The sequence below is a fragment of the Oenanthe melanoleuca genome, chromosome 1, assembly GCF_029582105.1.
Source record: "Oenanthe melanoleuca isolate GR-GAL-2019-014 chromosome 1, OMel1.0, whole genome shotgun sequence".
Taxonomy (NCBI): domain Eukaryota; kingdom Metazoa; phylum Chordata; class Aves; order Passeriformes; family Muscicapidae; genus Oenanthe; species Oenanthe melanoleuca.
This window is the reverse complement of record NC_079333.1, coordinates 105,787,879-105,810,977: the sequence shown is the minus strand read 5'-3', so window position 1 is coordinate 105,810,977 and position 23,099 is coordinate 105,787,879. Positions and strand designations below refer to the sequence as shown.

Below are 23,099 nucleotides of genomic sequence, written 5' to 3'. Positions count from 1 at the left end.
TGTTAATTACAAACTGCATTATGCATGTCACACCTGCATACGTAATTTCTTAGTTTCTCTACAGAGCTTAATTACTGATAAATTGTTCTTTAAATCAAGAGTTCATTTGGTACCTGTGGATAATGTTACAGACTCAGAAATTCTGCTGAGATCTTGATGCAATGGACACAGGAAATGGCACCACAAGCTTTCTTTGCCTTTCCAAAAAGAGCAAGCTCCTACTGCAATTTATTACTTGCCCACTTTATGGACAATAGCACAAGAGTGAAGAACTTCTTTATACAGAGAAAATACAAATGTGATTTCTAGTTTAAGCAAGGGGCAGTAAAGTGCACAGGCTCCAAATCCCCCTGTCGTGTTTAAAAGTGGTGCTGCTTATTTAGAGAAAACTTTTGAAAATTGTAACACAGTTTAAGTTTTGAATAATCATGTTTTACACAGTGTTCCAGTGTTATCTCAGCCTTTGCTGCAGTGTATGTGCAGTTGTGTATCTGTGTATGTAAGCCCACTGTCAATTCTTCAGCACTGAAGTAACAAGAAATGCAAGCAGTTTTGAGTCAGAGAACAACACTGTATCAACTGTACAACCCATCTGGTAAAAATGAATTAAACCATTATGATATATAACTATATAGATGAGGCAGAAGATATGTAACTATACAGATGCTATAGAACTCATTACATCCACAAGGTTTGTCTTGGAAGAAAGACATTCAGGCTGGAATTAAAAAAAATGCTCCATCTTCAAGTTCTAACACACATACACAAAACACTCTTACACACTTTAACCCCTACAGATTCTTACAGGCATTATTACACTTTTCTGGAAGTAATTCTGGGGTGCTGAGTGCTACATATTAATTTTTAAATATCACATGGAAACAAAATATGGCAATGATTACATCATAGTGACAATGTAATGTCAAAAATAACTAAAACATCCAGCTTCTTATGAAACACGCACATTCCTCTTACACAGAAAACAAAGTCACAACATTTCACATTAAAGAAGCAACAAAAAGATGTACAAGTATTCCCTTTTAAAAAACTTTTCTACAAAAGTAGCTGCACTGTTTGAATTATGATCATTTCCTTTATCCTGAAAAGAGTTCACTTAACACTCAGACTTTCAACAATATAAAGTAGTGTGCAGGTTTAACCTATGTTTTTATTTGAATCTACACCACCAACTCTAGGGAAAATGTGCTTTTCCAAATGAGAGCCTTCCACCAGTGACTTGCCCAGGAAGGCTGCTGGGTGCACCCTGTGAGCAAACAGAAGCTGTACCTGAGTGGAGTTGGATAGTTGGTTTTTCCACGGCTCCTCTGCGCTGCTGGTCAGGTTTGTGCGGTTATGAGGTAGAGAGAGTGCGTTTCGCTGCAGGTAAGGCACGTTTCCATTACTTCCACTTTCTGTTATGTGATTATTGCCTATCAAAATAGTGTCTGTACTACCCAGCGTTCTTGCTGTGCTGCAGGGAACGGGGCCTGCTGGAAAGGGTCCATTAGCCAGAGGCTGCCCGGGGCAGGCGGGACGGATTCCACGCTGAGCGACGTTAGGCACTCTGGTCAGAGCAACCTGCGGCTGCTGGCCAGAGACAGAGTTTGTAGGCAGTGATGAATCAGCTGTTGGCCCGTTAGGAATTCCAGTAGATCGTACCTGTGCAACTCCTGTTTGTCTCATCTAGTGGAACATGAACAAAGCACAACAACATTGGCTGCGGAACTGAGAAAGGAAGGGTCGTACAAGGTTTGTGTACTTTACTGCACTGGGCAGCTCCAATTTATACTCATTTTAAGATCTTCACAGTTGCTTTTGAGAGCCAGGATGACTGTCAGGCTCATAAAAATGCTGAGTAAATGTTAAGTAAAGCTATCAGCACACTTTTTTCTTGGCCCTCCAGTCTGAGTGTTTTACTGCTGATGCTGGATGGAGGGAGACAGAAGTGAGCAATGACAGGACAAGAGAGAAGCTGTTACTACAGCCAAGTATTTTCAAGCAGAACTGCTTTTAGATATGTCCACTCACTTTACTTTGAAAGTGTGGCTTGAAAACTTTTACATAAAGCAGCTGCCCTATAATAAAACATAGCTAAACCCATTATGTTTCAACCACTAATCCACAACTATCCCTTAACCAAAAAAAAAATTCACATAATGCGGCAAAGGGCACGAGAACTCGATACAGCACAAATTCTTTGGAATTCTAGAAACATAACAGTCTCCAAAAGTGTTGTAGATAAGAAAAATATTTCTGTTCTCACCTGCTGGTGTTGCTGCATCAAGACAAACTGACTCTCCAGCTGTTCCAGCATAAGTTTCTGTGCTGGATTTAGATTATTTCGGTTTGCACGCAGCTGTTCCAAGTGCTAAAAAAACAGCAGTGTGGTTCATAATCATTAAAATTGCATGGGCTTTTTAATAACTTTCTTGCATAAAATACTAAAAAGTATCCATGAAGACAAGACTTGTAAAGCTGAAAATAATCAAGATTTCTGGTGCAGACTCCAATATCTTTCCACACACTCCCTTGCAAACTAACCTTATTACTAGTTACTAAAATTAAAGAGACTCTGTAAATTATTTGAGTGTATAATTATTACTGCCACACTAAAATTAAGTGTGCTGGTACCATAAAAGAAAACTACATTCAAGTATGTTTATATAGAATTCTTATCATAATTATTTAAATTTTAACACCTTTCTGTATTGCGTTATTCTTTTATTAATACCATTCATCAATAAAATTGATGAATATCAATATAAAGTGAATTAAACCTACAGGTACACATGAAAACTTCTCCTGAAAATGTATTTAAAAAATAAAAAAACCAGAAAGCTGTATGATTTAATTAGCAAGAGCAGTATCTTAAAAGTTACAACATTTATCTTGTTTGCAACAGAAAAATGTAGGTTTCTATTAACAAAAATCGTATCTCTGCACTAATTTTAAAATACCCAACATCCTGCATCATTCTACCAGTAAGTCTGCTTCTGCTAAGTGGTATGACTTAAAAAGCAGACAAAGAGGGTTCATGCCAAAATCCCTGGATTAACAGTACCTTCCATTCTGAATTCCCTCTGGAGGGGAGTGCAATAAATAATACATATATACACATATATATATGCATGTATATGTAACATGCCATATCCATCCAGCCTTTGAGTTGCCAATTTTGAAAGGCCAATTTGAAGATGCAATAAAGGCTTTTTTATTCACTCTCCTCTTGCATCATACATTTTTGGCTTTCCTTTTTATATATGCTGGAACCTCATCAAGCTATTGCCAGCACATCCAGTCTACTGTACTCAAGAGAGGCCTACTGAGGTTCTGCTTGAGGAGGAAGTTGGATCTGGAAAAAGGTGAGACTGAAAAGGGGAAAAAGTAGTAAAATATAAAATAAGCAGAGAGAAATAATGAGAATGCCTGGAGAGAGAGAGAGAGAGAGAGAGAGAGAGAGAGAGAGAATGACGAAGGAAGAACCAAAGGGGTGGGGGGAGGCAGGGGAAAGAGGGAGGGAAAATTATACAGTATAATAAAGCCAATATTGTTCAGATAGAGAAACAGCTGAAGAACTGCATTGGAATTGAGGGGAACATTGCTCAGTTAATTAGAATGCTTTCTGCCTCTGCTCCCTTCTATTTCTCTTTGCATCCAAAGCATGTGCAATACATGGGTAAAATTTTCCAGCAGGGCCTGATTTTCAATATATGGACTTGCTGCTGAAGCTCACTGCATGCCCTAATGAACTGAAGAGACAATGAAACTTCCTGACAAAAAACACCCCCAAAAAAAGGATTTCCAAATTAAAATCTAGCATTTCATGTAATTGTGTTAGGTAACACAAAATACAGAAAAGCAGCAGCAGATTTCATTTGAGTAATTATTTTGCACAATGTGCTTATTTTTAATGCAATTTGATGCAAGAAGCAACCTCAGAGGAAGGGATGATATTTCAACAATACTTCTACACCTCTTTCAACATCCCCCCACATTACAGCAAGTCACAAAACTCACTTTGCACACAAGTGTGACAATTTGCATATCTGTTTTTAAAACATAAGAAAAAAGAGTTACTGTATGTTCTTACTTTATAAATTATAGAATTCTGCTTCTGCTAGAGATAATTTAGTTTACTACTACAACTTATCTCACACAGAGGCCAGAAATATTAGAAGAATTTGAACTATACCCTGGGAATTATTTGGGAAGTATTTTACACTGCATTTCAGCAATGTGAAACTAGAAAATGTCTCAGGTATATTTTCTTAAAAGGAAGAAGGAAAGAAACAAAATATGTAATAGTTTCTGAAGATCTCCCATACGTACCTGTAATTTTTGTGGTGTCAAGCACCAAGAATGAATTTGTTGCTGTACAGGAGGATGTGACACTGTATGGCCACTGCTCCAAACATCTGAAGTATTCTGAGAGAAAATATTACATTAAAATATGTGACTATCAAAGGGTCAACACAATTTCTTTTACTATCTAGATGTTATCTTATTTATGAAAGAACTAGTAATTGTTTCAAGAACAATAATATAAAAGTATATAATAGTAAGAATGTACTAAATTAACCAAGTCTCATTCTACCATTCCCAACAGTATCAGAGTAGTCTGAGGAAAAACTTAATGATACCTAATACCATAAGGAGAAACAAGCAAATCAAATTATGCAATTAACTTAAGTGCATGCTACTTTAAAAACTGAATACTTTATCTACTGTAACACTATTACATGATGATGAAACACTTGAATTCTAAATATAAGCAAAGGCAATAGACAGGATGACATGATTGTCTCCCTCTCAATCATCAGACTACAATTGTACTTCTTCACTGACACAACTACAACTGCAGTACAGTGCCACCAATCTGCACTGTCCTTATACACCTCTGAGCTGAAATCTGATTAAACACACCACTGAAAAATGTTTTTTAAAATTTCTAAAAACATTCCCCACCTTGATGCCAAAGGATTAAAATTTACAGCACAAATTCTGTGCATGCTGCATCATTTCAAAGCATATTTCCATATAATTTTGGTAGGGGGCTCTAGTTCATTGGAATATATACCTTTGTTGGACTAGATGTTCTTTTCCTCTTGGCAGGACTGGTCAGGTCATCTACTTGGCTAGAAGGAATCATGTGTAGTGGCAAGGATTGCTGTGAAATTGGTGTTTGAGTGAGGCCTAGTACAGGTTCAGTATTTGGATGATGAGGTTTACAAGCCTAAGAATCACAGAAGGAAGACAAAAATATGGTTCTATATATTCTTAATGCTTTCCTTTCAATTTTATAATTTTAACAGCCCACATACATTAAAAGGGCCGAGTAGATATTCTGAAGCTGATCTCAATAACTGAAAAATCAGTTTCCATATGGTCATCAATGGAGGAATGTGTACCTTTCACGGGATTATTAAACCACTGCAGCATTTCTATTTAAGATGAAATCTTTTAAAATCATGAAAATCCACAAAGGTTCTAAATTGGTACCCCCATATTTCTCCCACATTATAGGGAGCTCCTTGATCTAATATCCCTCTGCAAATAAATCAAAGGCTTCTTTTAATAAAAGCCAATCCTGTGCTCAATAAAATAAGCTTGACCACTACCGATTGTAAAGAACCCTTAAAGCTGGGCACCTGCAGAACATAACCCAACTTCTCACCTGCTGTGCTGTGTTCATGGCACCCTGCCTGGAGGTAAGCTCTGCGGGGATTGGTAGGCTCCATGCCTCCTCAATACTAGGAAGTAATTTAGTTTTATTCTGTAGACTACCTTGTGGAAGGTTACACAACTGAGCCTAGGAAAAATTATGTAAAAAGCAAATTTAACACAAGCCTACTTTAGTAAGAGCAAGTCCATGAAATCTTCCTAAATGCTGTAGCTAATTATGTTTTAAAGAGAGGATAGATTTAAAATTTTGGGGTTTAGAAAGGTGCTAGGTATAAAGAGGGTAACCAGAATATAAACCTTTGTGAGAATCAGAACAAAGATGACCTCTGGATTCAGAGGTCTCATAATTCCTTTTTTCTGAAATTGCAAACAAGAGTGAAAGATAGTGTGTTGCGTAATCTATATGTTATGAGAACTTAAAAATGTAGACAAATACAAAGAAAAAAAGCAAAATGATGTAAAACAGTATGCTTTGATTAAATGTGCAAAATAAGGTTTATAAGGAATTAAGTTCCACTTAAAAATGAAGAAATAAAATATTACAGGCTATGATATGCTTACAGTACACATGAGAACAGGTTAAACACACCACAAACAACTGCAAGTTAAACTTGTGTGTGACTTCTCCCCTCCCCTCTGCTGTGTGTTTGAAGAGCTTTTCCCCTGCTTAAAACATTAGTTTTACCTGTAAATACTTTATCCGTGCTGCAAGTGCAGAGGTATTACTACAATTTTTGCTCCTAGTTGCATTTAAGTAGCATTTAATGGCATCCTGAGGCTGGTTGCAGGACTCATAAAGTGTGCCTAGGTCCATCCAGGCTGCAGCATGGCCATGGTCCAATTGTACAGCACAGATATAGGCCTGTAAAGCATCCATAGGCTGATTTTGCTGTTGGTACAGCACACTGAATAGAAAAATTAGTGAAGTTGAGAATTAATAACAAAGTCAAGACACAAGCAACTCAAATATACACATCCCTCCCTAACCCTTTAATAAATCTTGGCATTATATAAACTATGGTTATAAGAAGAAATGTACAAAACTTTAATATGCAAAATTCACGTGCATAACATATTCTGTATTTTAAAACAATGAGACAGCAAATATTAATTCATTTTTTAAACTTCAAATCAGACAAGTCTGATAACATGGGTGCATAAATAAAAAAGACTTTGCAGCCCCTCTGAGTTCACAAAACAGTTAAAGAGCTAATATTCTTTATATATATAAGCAAGGAATTATTTCATTGCATAACCCTGTATCATTCTTACCCTATTGAACACCATGTATCTGCACTTGCTTCTGATTTATCAATCGATTGCCTATAAGATACAAAGGCATCCTGAACTTTCCCAATACTTGAATAGCACCTGGGAAAAGAAAGAAAGAACTTTGGTAGTATTTACAGAAGGTAATCACTGAGCATGGCTTACCAAAACTCATCTGATAAATGTTAAGTCATGCAAATACACACTCAACATTTGCTGTTTCTGCATGCCAGGCACAAGCAGACTCAAACATTTCAACATGTATTACTAATTATTTATTTAAGCACCCCAAAATTACTCAAACCCTGGATTACTACATTTGCAAGGAAAACAGTCATCCCACATTTGATAGACTTGCATTTCTTTCACTTGTGATACCTTATCAGGCAATAAAAACAGTATTTATCTACAGAGAGCATTACAGTGGAACAATTAAGTTACCTATTTCATCAAACAAATGGTTATAAAACTTAATGTTCTACAAAACAGAATTATTGAGAGATACTGACCAACTCAACTAGGATGGTCTCTGACTGCCTGGGAGGCTTATGTGCATTTCTTGCATCTCAATCACATTTAAGTAACAAACAAACCAGTTACTTGTACTGCAAATTTTGTAAAAGGTTGTGAGATTCTGTAGTTTTTTATATGTTTTACTTTAATTCCTCATGCACAAATTCAAAGGTATTCTGGCACTAAAGAGAACTACAATTATACCACAGGGAGCAATACCTACAGTTCTAAAATTAAAAGCTCCGAATAAAATCAAGATCAAATATCCATCTATATATATTTACTAGTTTAATCAACAATAACTGTGTCCTGTACTGTTTGCAACAGCTTTCCCTGTTGGAAAAAGAACTGACAACTTTCAAAACACCTAAATAACAGCAGAAAATTTATTCTAGTAAATAGTAAAAAACAAGCAGAACAGTACAGGCAAAGGTTTGTCAAACATGCTACATACAGTCGAATTTCAAGTATTTTTGAAGCTCACTAGGAAAAGAATAAAATAAAATACTGCTTTACTTTGCCTAAAATCATCCATTAATTCTGAATACAATGTTTCAGATTGTTTTAATGATAATCTAACCCAATGTCTAACAGACATGTTCCACTCTTCCTGTGTATCACACACATAAAACCTCTCATTAGGGTAGCACTAACATTAGGCCCTCACAAAATTTTGGCAGATGGAGTTTTTCCAGTGGGAGAGAAGGGAGGTGGTGATGTATTTTGAAAGACAGCTTTAACCAACTTATTATCTGATTTGGACAATCAACAGAGGAAGGAATAGCACAAGGGAATACATGAAAAGTGAATGCACAACCCTATAACCCTGTTCTCCTCCTGCCAGAGTGCAGACTGGAAAAATGGGGCACAGAAACATTTTTGCTCTAGTCCTCCTTGTAAAGCAAAACAGGTGCTCCCACAAAATTTTCCACCCCATTTTCTGAATTCTCCCCCTTGTCTGCAGGGTCCTAGGCTTCACCCTGACCACCTGAGAGCAGAGCACAGCACATGTGGAGGAACTCCAGCTCTGTCCCCTGCCTGAGAACTCAAGGCAGGAGGTGCACAAGGCACCTAGAATGGGACTACTGAAGAAAAAACAGGATTTCAGCCCAGTGGAAGACAAGATATACAAGATGGTCCCTGGCTCATTTTCCTTTTTCCCTCCACGTTTGCCCTGCCCCTCTGCCCCACACACTCAGTGCTGGCTGGAGATCACTGTCTCACAGGAACAGCTGGAGAAATATTAGCATAAAAAAATCAAAAATAAGTTCCAGCTGTATGTGACCAGAATCTTCAAGAATGTCAGCTGGAAGACACTGAGGTTAGGATACTAATTTTATTTTTGCCTCATTCTTTTTAAATGCATTCCTCAACAGAACGGATGTGTTCACATATGGACTTGAATTGCACTCAAAGCTTTCTCCAAAACCTGAGTATTTCAACAGTTACTGCTGGCTTAAGTGAAGAACTCAATTTTCTTAAAAAGGAAACCACAAAACCTCATCAAATTTGTATGATTTACATCTGTGAATGCTATTTTTCAATTAAAATATATTGTCAAAGCTTACAAAATTAATTGAACACTTAAATAGATATTAGAATGGATCAGTCTGAGCTATACATTGCTGTGTATGCCCTTTAAAAAAGGATGTCTGCCTAGGAAAATATTTGCATTTCAGTGCAAAAACTGAGATCAGAAGGGAGATTCTGAGAAAATAGAGAGAAAGAATTATGAAAAAGGTATGAAGAAAAGTAACAACATTCACAGGGGATTTATGAAAAAGAGGGAGAGAAACAGGCAAAACCAGGCTGGATATATTCAGATTACTGTAAATGTGTAGACTGAATAATAACTACAAAAAAAGCAGAGCCACTTGGGTAACATACTTCAACTTCTAATCTTTATCCACCCCAAATCTTTTAGCACTTTGTCTTTTCATACACTTCCCAGAAAACTTAAGACTTCAGTAGATATATACATACTTTGCCTTCATTTTTCCTGACAGAATTAATAAGAAAAACTATGTAAGATACTCACAATAATGAGTATCCCCAAAAAAATTTACGAATATATTTACTGTGTCCATAAAGTATTTTCTCACCTTCCAAGGAAATACCAGGATTGACCAGAATTTGGATCTGCTTCTAGAGATTTCTGGAGATACTGTATAGCATAGCTTTCCTTGGTTGCCTTGTCTCCAAGCTGATCCACGGTGTGATGCATCCAGCCTACAAAAACAATCCACAAATTGGAGGAGTGAAATTCCCCAAGACCATTTAATACTCCTGCACTGCAGGACTTTGTAGCATTAGTGTCTCTTCAAAAATAAGAATATCAAGCAATAAAACCACTTATACATACACTACAAAGTTTTAAAAACTTTTAAAGTTCTATACTAAAATTACAGGACAAAAAAGACCCAAAGTTAAAATTACTTTTAAGTAGTTTTAAAGCACTTTTTTTTTTGTTTCAATCATTTTCTAAGAGATTAGGAGCACAATTATGAACTGCTCAAAATTCTGCTATAAAAGTGAGTGTTAACTCTTTCCTCCTCTAAACACAGATACCTTCCCAGACATTGTGAAAAATGCCACCATTCTCCTTGTCACAGACAGCAATTATGTTTTTTACACATACATACATACATTCATATATATAACGTGTACATCTACATATTACATTCTTTACTCTTTTTCTTTTAAATCCTTTTATTTGTCCCACATCTACATTTGGACTAAGAAATTTTGCATCTCCACTTGCATCTTTCTTACATTGTCATTTCCTCCTCATTAATAGAATGTACTTTCCATTCACCTTGACAAATGCCATCACCTCTCATCTACATAACAAATTTATCTAACCACACGACATACTCTTTCAAATGCCTTTTCTTCTTTCATTGCATTAGACAAATTATGCATCCCCACTTTAAAGGCCTCCCACAACCCATCCTCCCCAATGGTATTTTACATGCTATTAAAACCCATCTCTGCTCTAGCACTGATGCAAGGCTTGGTTACCACTTCAAACAAAGCATCTTCATCACCTTCTCCAGCTGCTCCTCATCTGCCTCTATGCTCAGATGGAATTCTTTCCAGCAGCCACAAAACCATCTCACTGCTGCTCATACAAGGAGTACAAACAAGGAAATCTTTTGTGGCCAGCAGCTGGCTTGCTGAAATCACTGCATACCACATGCTCAGCAAGGTCTTGCTGTCTGCTCAAAAGCCATGTATTTGTCTTAACAGGCCACTGCTTTTCAGAAAACATTTGTAAAATGTAAAATGTGACAAAAGACTGTCCCTGTCACACCCATAAGCAGCCCCTTGTGGAACATAATGACACTGATATCATGAACTACCCAAGGTTTGTATAAAGTTCTGGTTAATGACAGAGTTGAGCACACACCTGAACTGCCTGTCCATTTAAAACCTCTGAGAGCTAAACTTTCAGCACTCTAAATCTGTGCTTTTTGATGAAGTCTAACTACACAGCCAGGCAAGACTGAGAACTTAACTGATGAGTATTTGCAGGCTCACCTCACTCTCTGTAATTACACTTTCCTTTATTATTTTTATTCTACCTGTTCTACACTGCTCGTTTTTTTATTTCATGGGCTCTCACTTGTTAACAGACACCACACTTCTGCAAATGGAATGCAAACTTCCAAACTTTAACAAATGCAGTTGAAAACAAAATCACAGCTACTGAAGAACATTTTCCTGAGTTGGTCTAAGAAATATCACTTGAAAATTGTGGTCACAAGCAGAAGTTTGAATATTTCATGGACTGCACGAAATGTCAGGTAAGGTGTCAAGTGGTCACAGTGCTAAAAAAAGTACTTTATCTTGACTGAAAATCAATCAGGTAAAAAAATCTACCAACTGAGAAAAAAAAAAAAAAAAAAAAGAAGGCAAAAAACCCCAGGGATTTTTGCAGTCATATAACACAATTTTGGGTCATCACATTAATAAACAAGCTATGATTTTGATTCAAATCCCAAGCCTCTAAAATTCTTCAGCATACAGAAAATGCTCATGCTTTAAGAAAAAAAAGGTTTCTCTGAGGTTAGTTATTGGAATTCACCTGAGTAACAGTACATTAAGGATATATGTTCCAGACAAAGCCTGAGATAAAGATAACAGTTCAGGGATTATGAACAAGGGTAAAAGAAGACATTAAACAATTTCCACTATCTTTAGAAATGTTGTGTGCCTGTTTTCTGTTTCATCAGGACCCTGCTGGATTGAAAGATAACATGTTGTATCTTTGTGAGATCTTTACTGAGGTTCACTGATAAAAAAAAAAGAGTCTATTTCTAGATGACACAAATGAGAACCAGCAATCCCTATCTGGTTTCTCTACTGAAACAAGGGTTGCTTCCCAATTTTATCTTCCTGCACAGGGAGTTGAAAAAGGCAGAAAGTAAGAAAGGGAGAGCAAACAGAAGTGTAGACTAGATAGCACAGGAAGAGGAAACTGGATCTGTTCTTGAGCATAAAATGAAGAATGCACATAAAGAAGGTGAGGAAAACCCCTAAGGTGTGCAGTTTCCCATTTGCAAGACCTATCTCCAATTCTCAACCAGCATAACCACTATTTTTCCACTGCTGGGACACTCTTAATATGATAAACCAAACCACAGACCTTGTCCATACTTCACAAATATTCCATGTTCTTTTGCAGATCTGCAATCTCTTTCAAAACAAATTTGGAACAAATCCATCTGAAGTGCTAGCCTAGCTCATGAGTCTTTTTTTCATGCTTATCAATCATTCTCACACTTGAATTGGTGGCAATCACTTTTTCTTTAGTAAATGTGAGTGTCTCTGAAGACATGAACTTCTTCCCCATTTCAGCACCTCAGATGCCTCATCCCATTACACAGACACCATCAAGGAATGCCCCTAGCCAAAATTCTCTGGGAGAGCACTTTGGGAACTCTAAGCAGATGCTTATATTGTTCTTACTCTTACTTATGCAACAGCTGTAACAACTGTAAAAAGCATATTGGGACAGATTTGATCTTCAGTCTTATTAATTTAATGTCATTTTGGGAAAAGTGGTGAAAAGAATTGTCTGGAAAGCAAATGAAGGAAAGGAAGGAACAAACTGCTCTTATCCACCTGTACAGATCTTACTGTGATGTCTACCTGAACTAGTCAGCATTCATCAGCTCAAGTAGGTATGTGTTTATCTGGGAATCACAGGGCTCTCCTCCACAGTCACAGCTCTGGAAACCAGCAACAGGAGCAAAGATTTTGGTAGTTCTCTCACAAGATATCTGAACTTGCTTAAATTCCAATCTGGCTCAATAAACATTAAGTAGCAAAGGAAAATAAACAAAAGCTATTTTCAAACTGATTTTTTCTGTCAAAGTGAAAAAAAAAAAAATAGTTCAATATAGAAAAACAAATATGCTTTGACTGGGTTTTGCAAGTAGCATTCTGGCAGATGGCAGGTATTTTCTATTATTTTTTCTAAGCAGCAGTGCACCACCCGGACTGTGCTTCCTGAGGAGGTGTTTTTATTACCAGCTGCTAAAGACTAAATCTGTGATAAACACCAGACTCTGGCAAATACCACTGTTAACAGAGAAGAGCAAAGGAAAAGGCATTATTCCTTCAATGTTCCAGTTAAGACCACTCTATCCCTTTCCCCACATAGAAGCCACCCACACAACAAAACTGGGTGACCTATGCTGATTGAATAAAGAGAGTTAATCCAGTTTTCAGACAGCAGACAATTCTCAAAGTCACTGCTCTTACTGCTAGCAGAGAGACCTGTGGCAGGATTTTATGAATACAACCATGTGCCTTTGCTTCTATTGTGGCAACACACACCAAACAGAGATGAAAAAGAGTTGGTCAGCTCTTTTGAGAAGCCTGTCTTCCACTGATCAGATGCACAGCCTTTCTGGATGAAACTGCTGACAATTTACACTAGGTGACATAATACCAAGCTAAAAAAAAAAAACAAAAAAACCAAAGGGCTTACTGAGATGTAAGCAACACTGCCCCGTGACAGCAAAAAGAGCAACACCCAGAGTCCTGCAGCAAACTCCTCCAGCAGTTTCACTTGTGATTTCACTGAGATGACTCAAAATTAGCCCACTGATTTTGACATTTTGTCACAGAGCACTAATCAACCCACTCCAAATCCACACACAACCTGCATCACAGAAAAAGAATGCACTCTGGCCATAACTTAATGCCAGTTACAAATCTGAGTTAAATGACCACTATGTAAAAAGGGAAAAAAAATAAAAATGGGCATAAGCAGGCTAAATTAATATTTAGAATAATAAATTAGATGAAGAACATGGAGAAGGTGAATGAAGAAGCTCTGTACTGTGTTGAACAATTTTAACAAAATATTCTGGAAATACTTTTATATGCTATAGAGGACAAAAGCATTTTATTCTACCCATTTTTTAGAAATTTTTGTCTAAAAATTATTTATCAGCTTTCTGTAACATGAAAAATGACAATTAAAAAAATAATTCCTTTTCACTTTTTATGTGGTTTTTTTTTTTAATGGACCCTTATGATAAATAAACCTTTTAGTTACAGAAGCTGGTTTTCATTACATAGCATAAAGAAAGAAAAGGTAAATTTTTCAGTTGCCGTGTTCTTCTGGTCTGACACAGAGTATTGAGGTTTACTGCATTTTGCCTGGCAATTTTCAAGGGACATTAACAGAGGCAGAACAGAGAACACAGAATTCCAACTGCTACCCTCTTTCTCTGAAAGACCATCCTCTCACTGCCCAAAATCTAACACACAAGAGCTTTTTAATTTTGTAAGTTTAACAAAAATATTTTCCTCCTCTCTTATTTGCTTGATTATCTACTGCTACATGTTCTATCTGGGTGAAAATCTCACGTACCATGTGCAGTGTATCTAAGACTCACTTTGGAAACGGAGCCTTTAAAAACACTGCTGAAGGCAAAGATGGCAAAAACGAAAGACAGAGGAAAACAGAAGTCAATTTTACATACCTAACTGCTGTAAGACAGTTGCTTTTACTTGTGCAGGAAGGTTTTCGATCTGCAAAAGCTGTTCATAAGCTTCCTTTGCAGAGTGATACTTTCTCTGCAAAAGGAAAAAAGTAAATGCATTAATCATAGAGCTTACAACAGATCACCAATAGCAACGATTTCACAGCACTGACAGCACACAAACACATTGACAAAAATTCTAGATTTTTTTTTTTGCATACAGTGCATATGAAAGCTTTAATGAGTGATGTATATATAGGGTAAGAGAATAACTTCCATAAATATAGTATTTAATAGAAACTGGTTACTTAAAATAATTGAGGGAAATTTGCAAACTATTTAATTTTGTCAACTCTTCATACATGCATTATGCTTCTTATACTACAATGAATATTCTGCTTTTAAGAGGAATACTTGAATGTTAATCTACATCTGAGAAAACCCCACACAAATTCCTCCCAGGAAATTTGTGACAAAGATTATCAGTAATTGGTGGCTGGTATAATTTTGCCTCTTTCCTTCCCTTGGTATATTTGAACTGCCTATTTCAAGGTATTTGTTATCCTGGTAAGAGTCTGACCACATATAGAATTAAAAGGTTTATGCCTAGATAATGAAGGTGGCAAAATCTTATTATGTGCTGTGTAGTTTAGGTGTGCCTAGAGTCTGGAAACATTCAATTTTCAATTCCCTACAGAAACAGGTGGTAGAGAAAACACATTTCCAGGTTAGGACTGGGTGCTTTATTGACTTCTGTGAACTGTATGAGCTGTTTTGTGTATATTAAAGGTTAAGACTTCTAAATAATTATTTGATGAATTATTTGGTAATAATGTCAGCATTTATCTTTGCATTCCCTAACAGTAGTTGCTTAAAAGTAAATGTATTTTAAATGCTCAACTATTCTGTGCCTCCTCTTCCCCAAATATGCTTTTAGATAATTCAACATTAGACTTCATTCTGGCAAACAGATGAAGAGTACATTAAAATAAATGGGGCCACCTAAATGCAAATGACTGTGGTTTGATTACACTTGTTTTAAGCAAGGAGTACACAGTAATCAGTATTGGTGTTTTGAAGGGACAACTGGGAAGAAAGCTCTAAACAATTAAATACCTACTAGAATTTAAAAATGTTATCAAGTTCTTGAAATCTCAAAATCACAAATGACAACTGATGATTTAAAAACCTTATTCTAGTCAGGAAGAAAAATTAAAGCAGCAATTACATACTTTCAAATGGAACAAGGGGAAGTTGGTAGAAAAGATTTTTAATTGGTGTTCATGAAATGCAGACAACTGGTAAGAAAACAAATAATAAAAATAAATAAAATATTCATGTTCAGCAAAAGAAAAACAATCAGGAAAATATTTTAAATTTAGCACTGGTAACAAAATTTGTAGTTTATGACTATGAATGTTGAGCAAATGAAGGGAAGTTCACTGTAGAGCATGACAGAAGAGGCAGCAATCCAGATGTCAAATTAGGTAAATATTAGTGCCTAATAGTCACATTTTGAAAAATATGTTTAGAGGCTCAGGGGGTTCCAGAATGGCCTTTTAAAATAGAGCATGTTTTCCAGACCTAGAGTATTTTTTACTTTTGTTATTTGTCGTTGCATTTACTGTTTATAAATCTGATTACCTATAAGCCTAACAAAATCTGTCACAATGTTTACATTTGGTTTTATTTCATCAAATCAGAATGGTTTGGGTTGGAAAGTACCTAAAAGATCATTCTAATTCCAGCCTCCTGCCATGGGCAGAGACACCTTTCACCAGATGAGGTGGCTCAGAGCTCTGTCTGAGCTGGCCACAGACAATTCCAGGGACAGAGCATCCACAGCTTCTCTGGGCAACCTGTCCAGGGCCTCACCACCCTCACAGGGAAGAACTTTATGTCTCTATGCTAATTCCAAAGTCCTTGATGTTTGGCTGGATCATGAATGGTCTTAGACATGGAAAAGGGGAGGAGAGCCCAATCCAGCATCTTTCTTTAGACACTGTACAAGCCATCTCACTTCCAGAGGTGAAATATTAGAAACCAGCATTGAACACCATAAAAACCACTGGTAATTCTCATCAGCACCAGGCCTGTCTCTTGTCCACAGCCTGGCAATCCACCATTTTAAAGTGCAGAATTGTGGTACTTAATTAAGGAATTTTTCATTAATATTAATAAAGAGAGTAGATAATTTTTAAGCATATGGAGGGGTTCACTCTTTCACTGTGTCCTGTAAAAGAAACCAAGCAACCAGCCTGTCTCCAAAACCTCTCCAATTGTATCAGAGATAATATCCATAGGAAGCCAGGACTCTTTTGGTTGTCAAATTCCAGAAAGCAAGATACCCTTCCCAACCAGAACTGTGAGACAAACCAAGCCTAAGAGCAGAATGAACTGAAAATTTTAGCTCTGACTTGCATGAAAACTGAGTTCCTGCTGCCTATAACTGTCAGCCAGAAAGCACAGCCTAAGCACAGCTACCACTGGTCTCACACTTACACAGGACACCTGGCAGGGTGACCTGGGCTGTTTAACTTCTTTCTGATCTGCTGGACTAAAACAGAACTGATGTGCTGAATGGAATCTGGATGGTAGCCAAATAAGAACCACAACAATCCACCATTGCTTAATGGTGTGTTGGGATGGGAGATTTCTGTCCTGTCATATGACTTTGCACCAAAAGCATTCAAAAGAAAAATATTCTATTTATCAGATTTGTATCTTTGATTTATGTAGAAATACTTCAGGCCATTTTTCAATGTGCCATAAAAAGACAGCACGTACATTCTAACTAACTGAAAATATACTTTATGTCTGTCATCCATTTCATTTACAACAGGTTTTGTTTTCATGTCACATCCCTTCCTCAGTCATATGATACCTATAAAATGTGGTAAAGGGGCACAACATCTACATAATGTAACCAGTCAGTCAAATCTCAAATATACCATAGATATCTCAGTAGCCACTTGGTTTCAATTTATTTATATTCTGGAAGCTCAGGAAGTGTTCTGTAATTTCCCAAAAGATTCACCTGAAAAGCTCTGTGGTAGGATTTGACACAGAATTAGTAACACAGCTTTATTTGCTGTTGACTGTAGATCCCTATTGCCACATGCATCAATTTAATTTGAAAATTTAAAAACTTTAAAAATTGCACTTAAATTTGAAAATTTCATGCCAAATATACCACATATACTTTAAAGGCACATGGGCAACTGGTTGGAATTGATTCTGTGTGAGTATATGAGAAATAATATTTATATATATATATATATATATATATATATATATATGAATTGAGAAACTTCATATTTTTAAATCTACATATAACCTTTTAAATATAAATAAAATCTGAAAAAACAATTTTCCTGAAAGTTTTATTTTGGCATTTGTTTTTTGAAATCAAATTGGGACATCAGTCAATATATGTTATTAAGATAGCTATTCCATTTTATAGCACAACACTCCACACAAACAATATTTTTGATTTAGCTTCTTGAGTGAGTCAAGACTTTAGTCTAACTTTACTAGAACATCTATAACTGAATTCCACAGACTGATTACATCACACAGTTTGAAACTCAACCACACTTTATGAAAATGAGCTTAAAGCTTACCTGGATTTCATATAAGTGGGCAATGTGAAACTGAACTGTAAGAGTGGAAAAATCAAAATTATTAGTTTTAATAAACAACAGCAATTACAGTGTTTTGAAGAGAGGGATAAACAAGTTTCAAATTTATCAATGCAAACCCAAGACAAATTATGTTTTGAAGATACCAAAAGAATATTTTTTTACATTGATATTTTACACTTAATATACCAAACCTGACAGAAAATGAGTATCCTAATAAAGCACAAAAACTGAAAACAGATACTGAGAAAAGCATCCCATGGAGTTTATTTGTATTCTGAAACAGAGAGTCCATTAACCTTTCAGTACACTCAGCAATAAAATCTCTTGAAGCTGAGGTAAGAGAACACAGGTAATATTTTCTGTACATAACCAAGCTAGAAATAAACATTTTCATTTAGCTGCCAAGAAACAGACTAGCTGAGTTCCAGAACATTATGTTACACGCTGCTAGTTTTATAAGGGATCTTAAAAATAGGTGTTTTTTACTCCTTTTTAGGAATTGCCTTTCTCTTGTTAAACTGAATCAGAAGTATTAACCACAGGTAATAGTCTGATTGTTACTGTTAAGCATTTTCAATTCCTCCTACAAATTGTCCAGAATGCCATAATACTAACAGCAGCCTGTGCAGGCAAGAAGATTGCTGGCTGGAGAAAGAAAAATGGAAGTTGTTGAAGAGTAAATGCAGAGGGAAAATTACCCTTATGCTGCTCAAATCATGACAGAAAAGACCTGAGAACTGCTAACCTGGACTATCCATGGATTGGTAGATAGCTAAAGCTAATTGAGATGAATGCCATCCTCATTCTGCTTTGATGAGGAAAGAAAAGTTCCTTTGAGACAGACTTTGCTCTGTGTTCATGAGGATTACAAGTAAGAAAATACCTGTGTCTGAGCCAAGCTCAATTTATTTCAATTACACAGATTTCACTCCCTTGAAGCTACAGAATAATGTGACACCAAATTACCATACATACAGGTAATATGGAATTCAGGGTTTCATGCTGGGTCATAGAGGAGGGAAAAAAATCTCCCTTTGTGCACTGCTTTGTCCTCCACTATAAAGAAGAAAGCTGAGTGCACTTTGGAAACCAGGTCAGAATGAAATGCATCATCTAAAATTTTAATAAACTTTTTGTGTTCCTTGCTAAAGAGGACATAACACACCCATTATGTTCACTGCATCATCAAACTTCACTTTGTACTGATGAAAGAAAAGCTCTGCTTTTGTTTCAGGAGTTCATTACCTAAAAAAACCTCCCTGTATTTTTTTCCCTCCTAACAAAACCCCTTCAGTGTGAAGCACCAAAATGAAGCGATGCCTTGGAGGGGAAAGGAAAATTAAAGGTGTCAGATTAGAGACTGCCTAAATAGGAAGAAGAGATGCTTAGTACTCTAACATTTCTGCTGGGAACACACTCAGTGTAATGCTGCTACTCACCCAGCCCTTAGAAATGCAAAGGGGAGGATTAAATGGAGCATTCAGTGAGGGTACTCAGCACCCTGGGGCAGGGGGTTCAGTTCTCCTTCCCAGAACAGCACCTCTGACCAAGCACCTCTTCACCCTCATCCCTTGGGTTTATCAGGCACTGAAGCCTCTAAATGGGGCTAACCCTCTACACAAATCTGGGGGCAGAGGACACTGGAGGGGAAGGGTTAGGAAAATCTTACAGAAATTCAGAGATTTAGTGAGAACTGATAAAGTTAGTGAAAAAGAATATGAAAAAACAAAAAAAGACAATAAAGAATCACATGTCTGCTAGAAAAGCAATAAAAGCCTATTGACTCAGGGAGAATTCTGCAAATTTTTACAAAATTATCTGTGCCTGCTCCTGATAAATGGCAAAGCTTTGAAGATGGCCTTGAAGCACAGCTGGCTCCTTGGTACAGCCAGTGGTTTCAGTCATGTGAACAGACTCCCTTTCACTACCTTGCTGATACAATATTCACAGTTCCATCCAGTTTTTAAAGAAATGCTTTTAAATATTTTATCCAATGTCTCTGAAGTGAGACTTGAGAGGTAACTTAAGCTCAACATGAAGGTACCTTAAAAACTAAAGGAATAATTTTGTTCACAACTCTCAGCCTTTTAATTCTTACAGAATCCAAAACACAAAGAAACACACGTTTATTCTTGTATACAATTCCACTAACTATGGGTAAGTTACTGCAGGACACTGTTACAGCCTACAGTACACTCTGCCAGTGATAGATCCCACTGCACTAAAGATTAACATGTTCAAATACAGACTAATATACAGTTGACATAAAAAATTAAAAAAAAATCAAATGTGTGGTTTCAATTCTTATTTCTACAGGAAGATTGATGCTGAATTTTGGATCTATAAATTTAACTGGCATGAAAATAATCACTGAAAATTTATAGATTATCAAGACGATGCAAAGTTTTAAGTAATTGCTATTAAATGTCTGCCACATCACAAGCACCAAGTTTATAAATAAATAAAAAGCAGTCAAGTAATAAATTTCCTCCAGAACTCATGTCTTCAGAGTAATGAATAAGCTAAGTCTCAATTTTTACTTATTCCATTTACTAAAATAATCCACAATTCCACTGGAACATCTGTCTCTACTGAGAGAAGGAGACATGTTTTGTAGTGTCCTTCTCTCAGCACCAATTCTTCTGATTTTGAAGATCTGGTTCATTAAAAATTCACACAGTTGTGAGCATTAAGACTTCAAAGAAATCCCCAATAAAATAAATACTTATTGGTTACTTACTTTCAGCGTTAGACAAAGTGCAGGGATTGCAGTCAATCAAAGCTAACTGAAAATGCTGGAAAGAAAAAAGAATTATTTGCTTTTCAAATAAAGTAGTACTAGCACTTGGGCAAACTACTAAATCAATTTTGTACTTGAAAATCAATACCATATTTTACCATGTGTCTTAAAAAATATATATTTCAATTTACTAGAGGAAAGTAATTTTTTTTTATTGCAAACATTTCAATGCTTCTAGTAATGTAAGACGGCAACACATCTTCACAAAACAACTGGGGTTGCATCTGAAAGGATGAAGGCATCAAAATGAATGGTCAAAATTGGAATATCAAGTTTTTATACACACAGCTGGGACTACAGACACACCAGCTCACAGCTTCATGCACTCAATCTATCTAGAAAAACAGAACACTCTCCCTACAAACTGAATTATCTTTAGTTTTAAAAAAATTGAACTCTTGTCAAAAAAGCATTTAATACATTAAAATATTAAGTTCATAAGTTCTCACAAAGTTTGTTTAATTTTAATCACTGTTCTTCAAGGAATATAAAAACTACATTCTAGGTGCTAAGCTAAGTTTTTCACTCATCTATAAAGGAGGTCACAAAAGCAGAGCAATGAACTCTGTCTGTAAGTGTCACTGATCACTATTTAGTTTGAGACACAGGTGTATAAAAATTAATGGAAGAGGCACAGAAACTCCAGTGCCTGAGCATTTAAGAAAATCCCTAGATGGTGTGACATTTCCACTGATGCACTAGTTCAACAGAGAATAAGGCCTAGGAATATAGGAGTCTAAGAGTTACTCTATGAAATACTACTGTTAATAAATACAGTTATTTACAAAATTCAGTGTGAGGTGATTTCTAATACACCAAAAATGACTGATGCTTTAGTATACTTTACTTTCTATCATAAAAATTATAATTTATATCAAAATATTCAGGATGCCAAACTAGGTGGCACTGGAAGCCTACTGCTGTAGCTGGGAAGAAAGTCTGTATCAATGGATATGTGCAATACACTTTCAGTGTTGTTGTACTCAGAGCTATTAGATGCTACTTAACTTTCCTTATGGTCATAATAACTCCTTGAGTACAGAATGTCCATACAAAACACATCTCTAAGATGGGTAAGATTTTATCAGAGCATTACAAAAAATCCTAATTTTAATAGGGACAAAAAAATTGAAAATTAATGTATTATCCATAACAAGACATAAGAATGCTGACACTTCCATAAGCTCTAACATAAACTGATGCAGCTTCCTCCTCACCCACTTTATCAACATCATTTGTAACACATAACAGCATTTAAAAAATGAACCAAACTCAAGTAACACAAATTCATTATTTATAACAAACACTTTAGTAATATCCCCCCAGAAGAGAACACAAAAACCAAAGGATTCACATTGTAAAGTAACTTTTTAACCTTAACACAAGCATTAAGTAATAGCTTCAAAATATTAAATATTAGGTTATTTCTCTGCTGTGTCTGTCCCTTTCCCTACTGCTCAGCAGGCAGACAACTTACAGTCTCCCCTCACTTACATTGCAATGCAGGTTGAGTGCCTCAGAGACATCCTTTAGTCTGTTACCATAGTGATTCGACTAACCAGACAACTTAAAAAAAAAAAACTAAATAAAAATAAAATGCTCTATCTTAAATTGCATTTTGCCTGCCAAAAGAAAAAAAAAAAAAAAAAAGGCTCTGGCCTGTACAATTGAGTGTTACCAATCTAAAAGGTACAAAATCCTTCCTGTACAGATATGTCATCGTGCACCGTCACTTACAATTATTATGGAAAGATAAAGCAGAATGGAACAGATTTGCTCTCACCTAGCATTGCTATTATAAAAAATAAGCAGATCTAAAGAAAAAAGACTGACAACTGTTCTGTAGCAGCTCTTCTGAAGGGTTACTGCAGTGAGACTCACTGAGCAAAAGCAGGCAACCATGCAAGAGTATCTAACCATTTTAATATGTAAGTATGCCAATAGTATCAAGTACTATACAGTAAAAAACAGAAGAAATAGTCTCAGCAATGCCTCCTAAAAAATAAATATTCACTGCTACAGTAGTCAACTTCTGAAATTGAAAAATTCACATTATGAAAATTTTCTCAGTGTGGTAAATATACTTGCACTGTTCACTAATCTACAAACGGTAAAGAAATTGATAAACCAAAGCCAGTAACTACAGAAAAACACACCATTTACACTAGACAGTTATCACAATTAAAAGCA

The 23,099-nt window shown here is 36.1% G+C and overlaps 1 protein-coding gene across 8 annotated transcripts in view; it reads right to left on the bottom strand.

The window, feature by feature from the left end:
- KDM6A (lysine demethylase 6A) overlaps positions 1-23,099 on the bottom strand; it is a 149,998-nt gene that overhangs the window by 38,030 nt on the left and 88,869 nt on the right. For 4 of the 8 annotated variants that reach the window (XM_056506543.1, XM_056506552.1, XM_056506561.1 and 1 more), the window contains exons 7-17: positions 20,850-20,904; positions 18,089-18,123; positions 14,466-14,559; positions 9,567-9,693; positions 6,955-7,053; positions 6,368-6,587; positions 5,675-5,809; positions 5,078-5,233; positions 4,330-4,425; positions 2,264-2,368; positions 1,288-1,683 (exon numbers count right to left, since the gene is read on the bottom strand). In XM_056506543.1, the coding sequence (XP_056362518.1) occupies positions 1,288-1,683; positions 2,264-2,368; positions 4,330-4,425; positions 5,078-5,233; positions 5,675-5,809; positions 6,368-6,587; positions 6,955-7,053; positions 9,567-9,693; positions 14,466-14,559; positions 18,089-18,123; positions 20,850-20,904 (1,518 nt within the window). The remainder of the gene's footprint in view (positions 1-1,287; positions 1,684-2,263; positions 2,369-4,329; positions 4,426-5,077; positions 5,234-5,674; positions 5,810-6,367; positions 6,588-6,954; positions 7,054-9,566; positions 9,694-14,465; positions 14,560-18,088; positions 18,124-20,849; positions 20,905-23,099) is intronic. The other 4 variants (XM_056506584.1, XM_056506603.1, XM_056506576.1 and 1 more) reach the window with 2 other exon arrangements.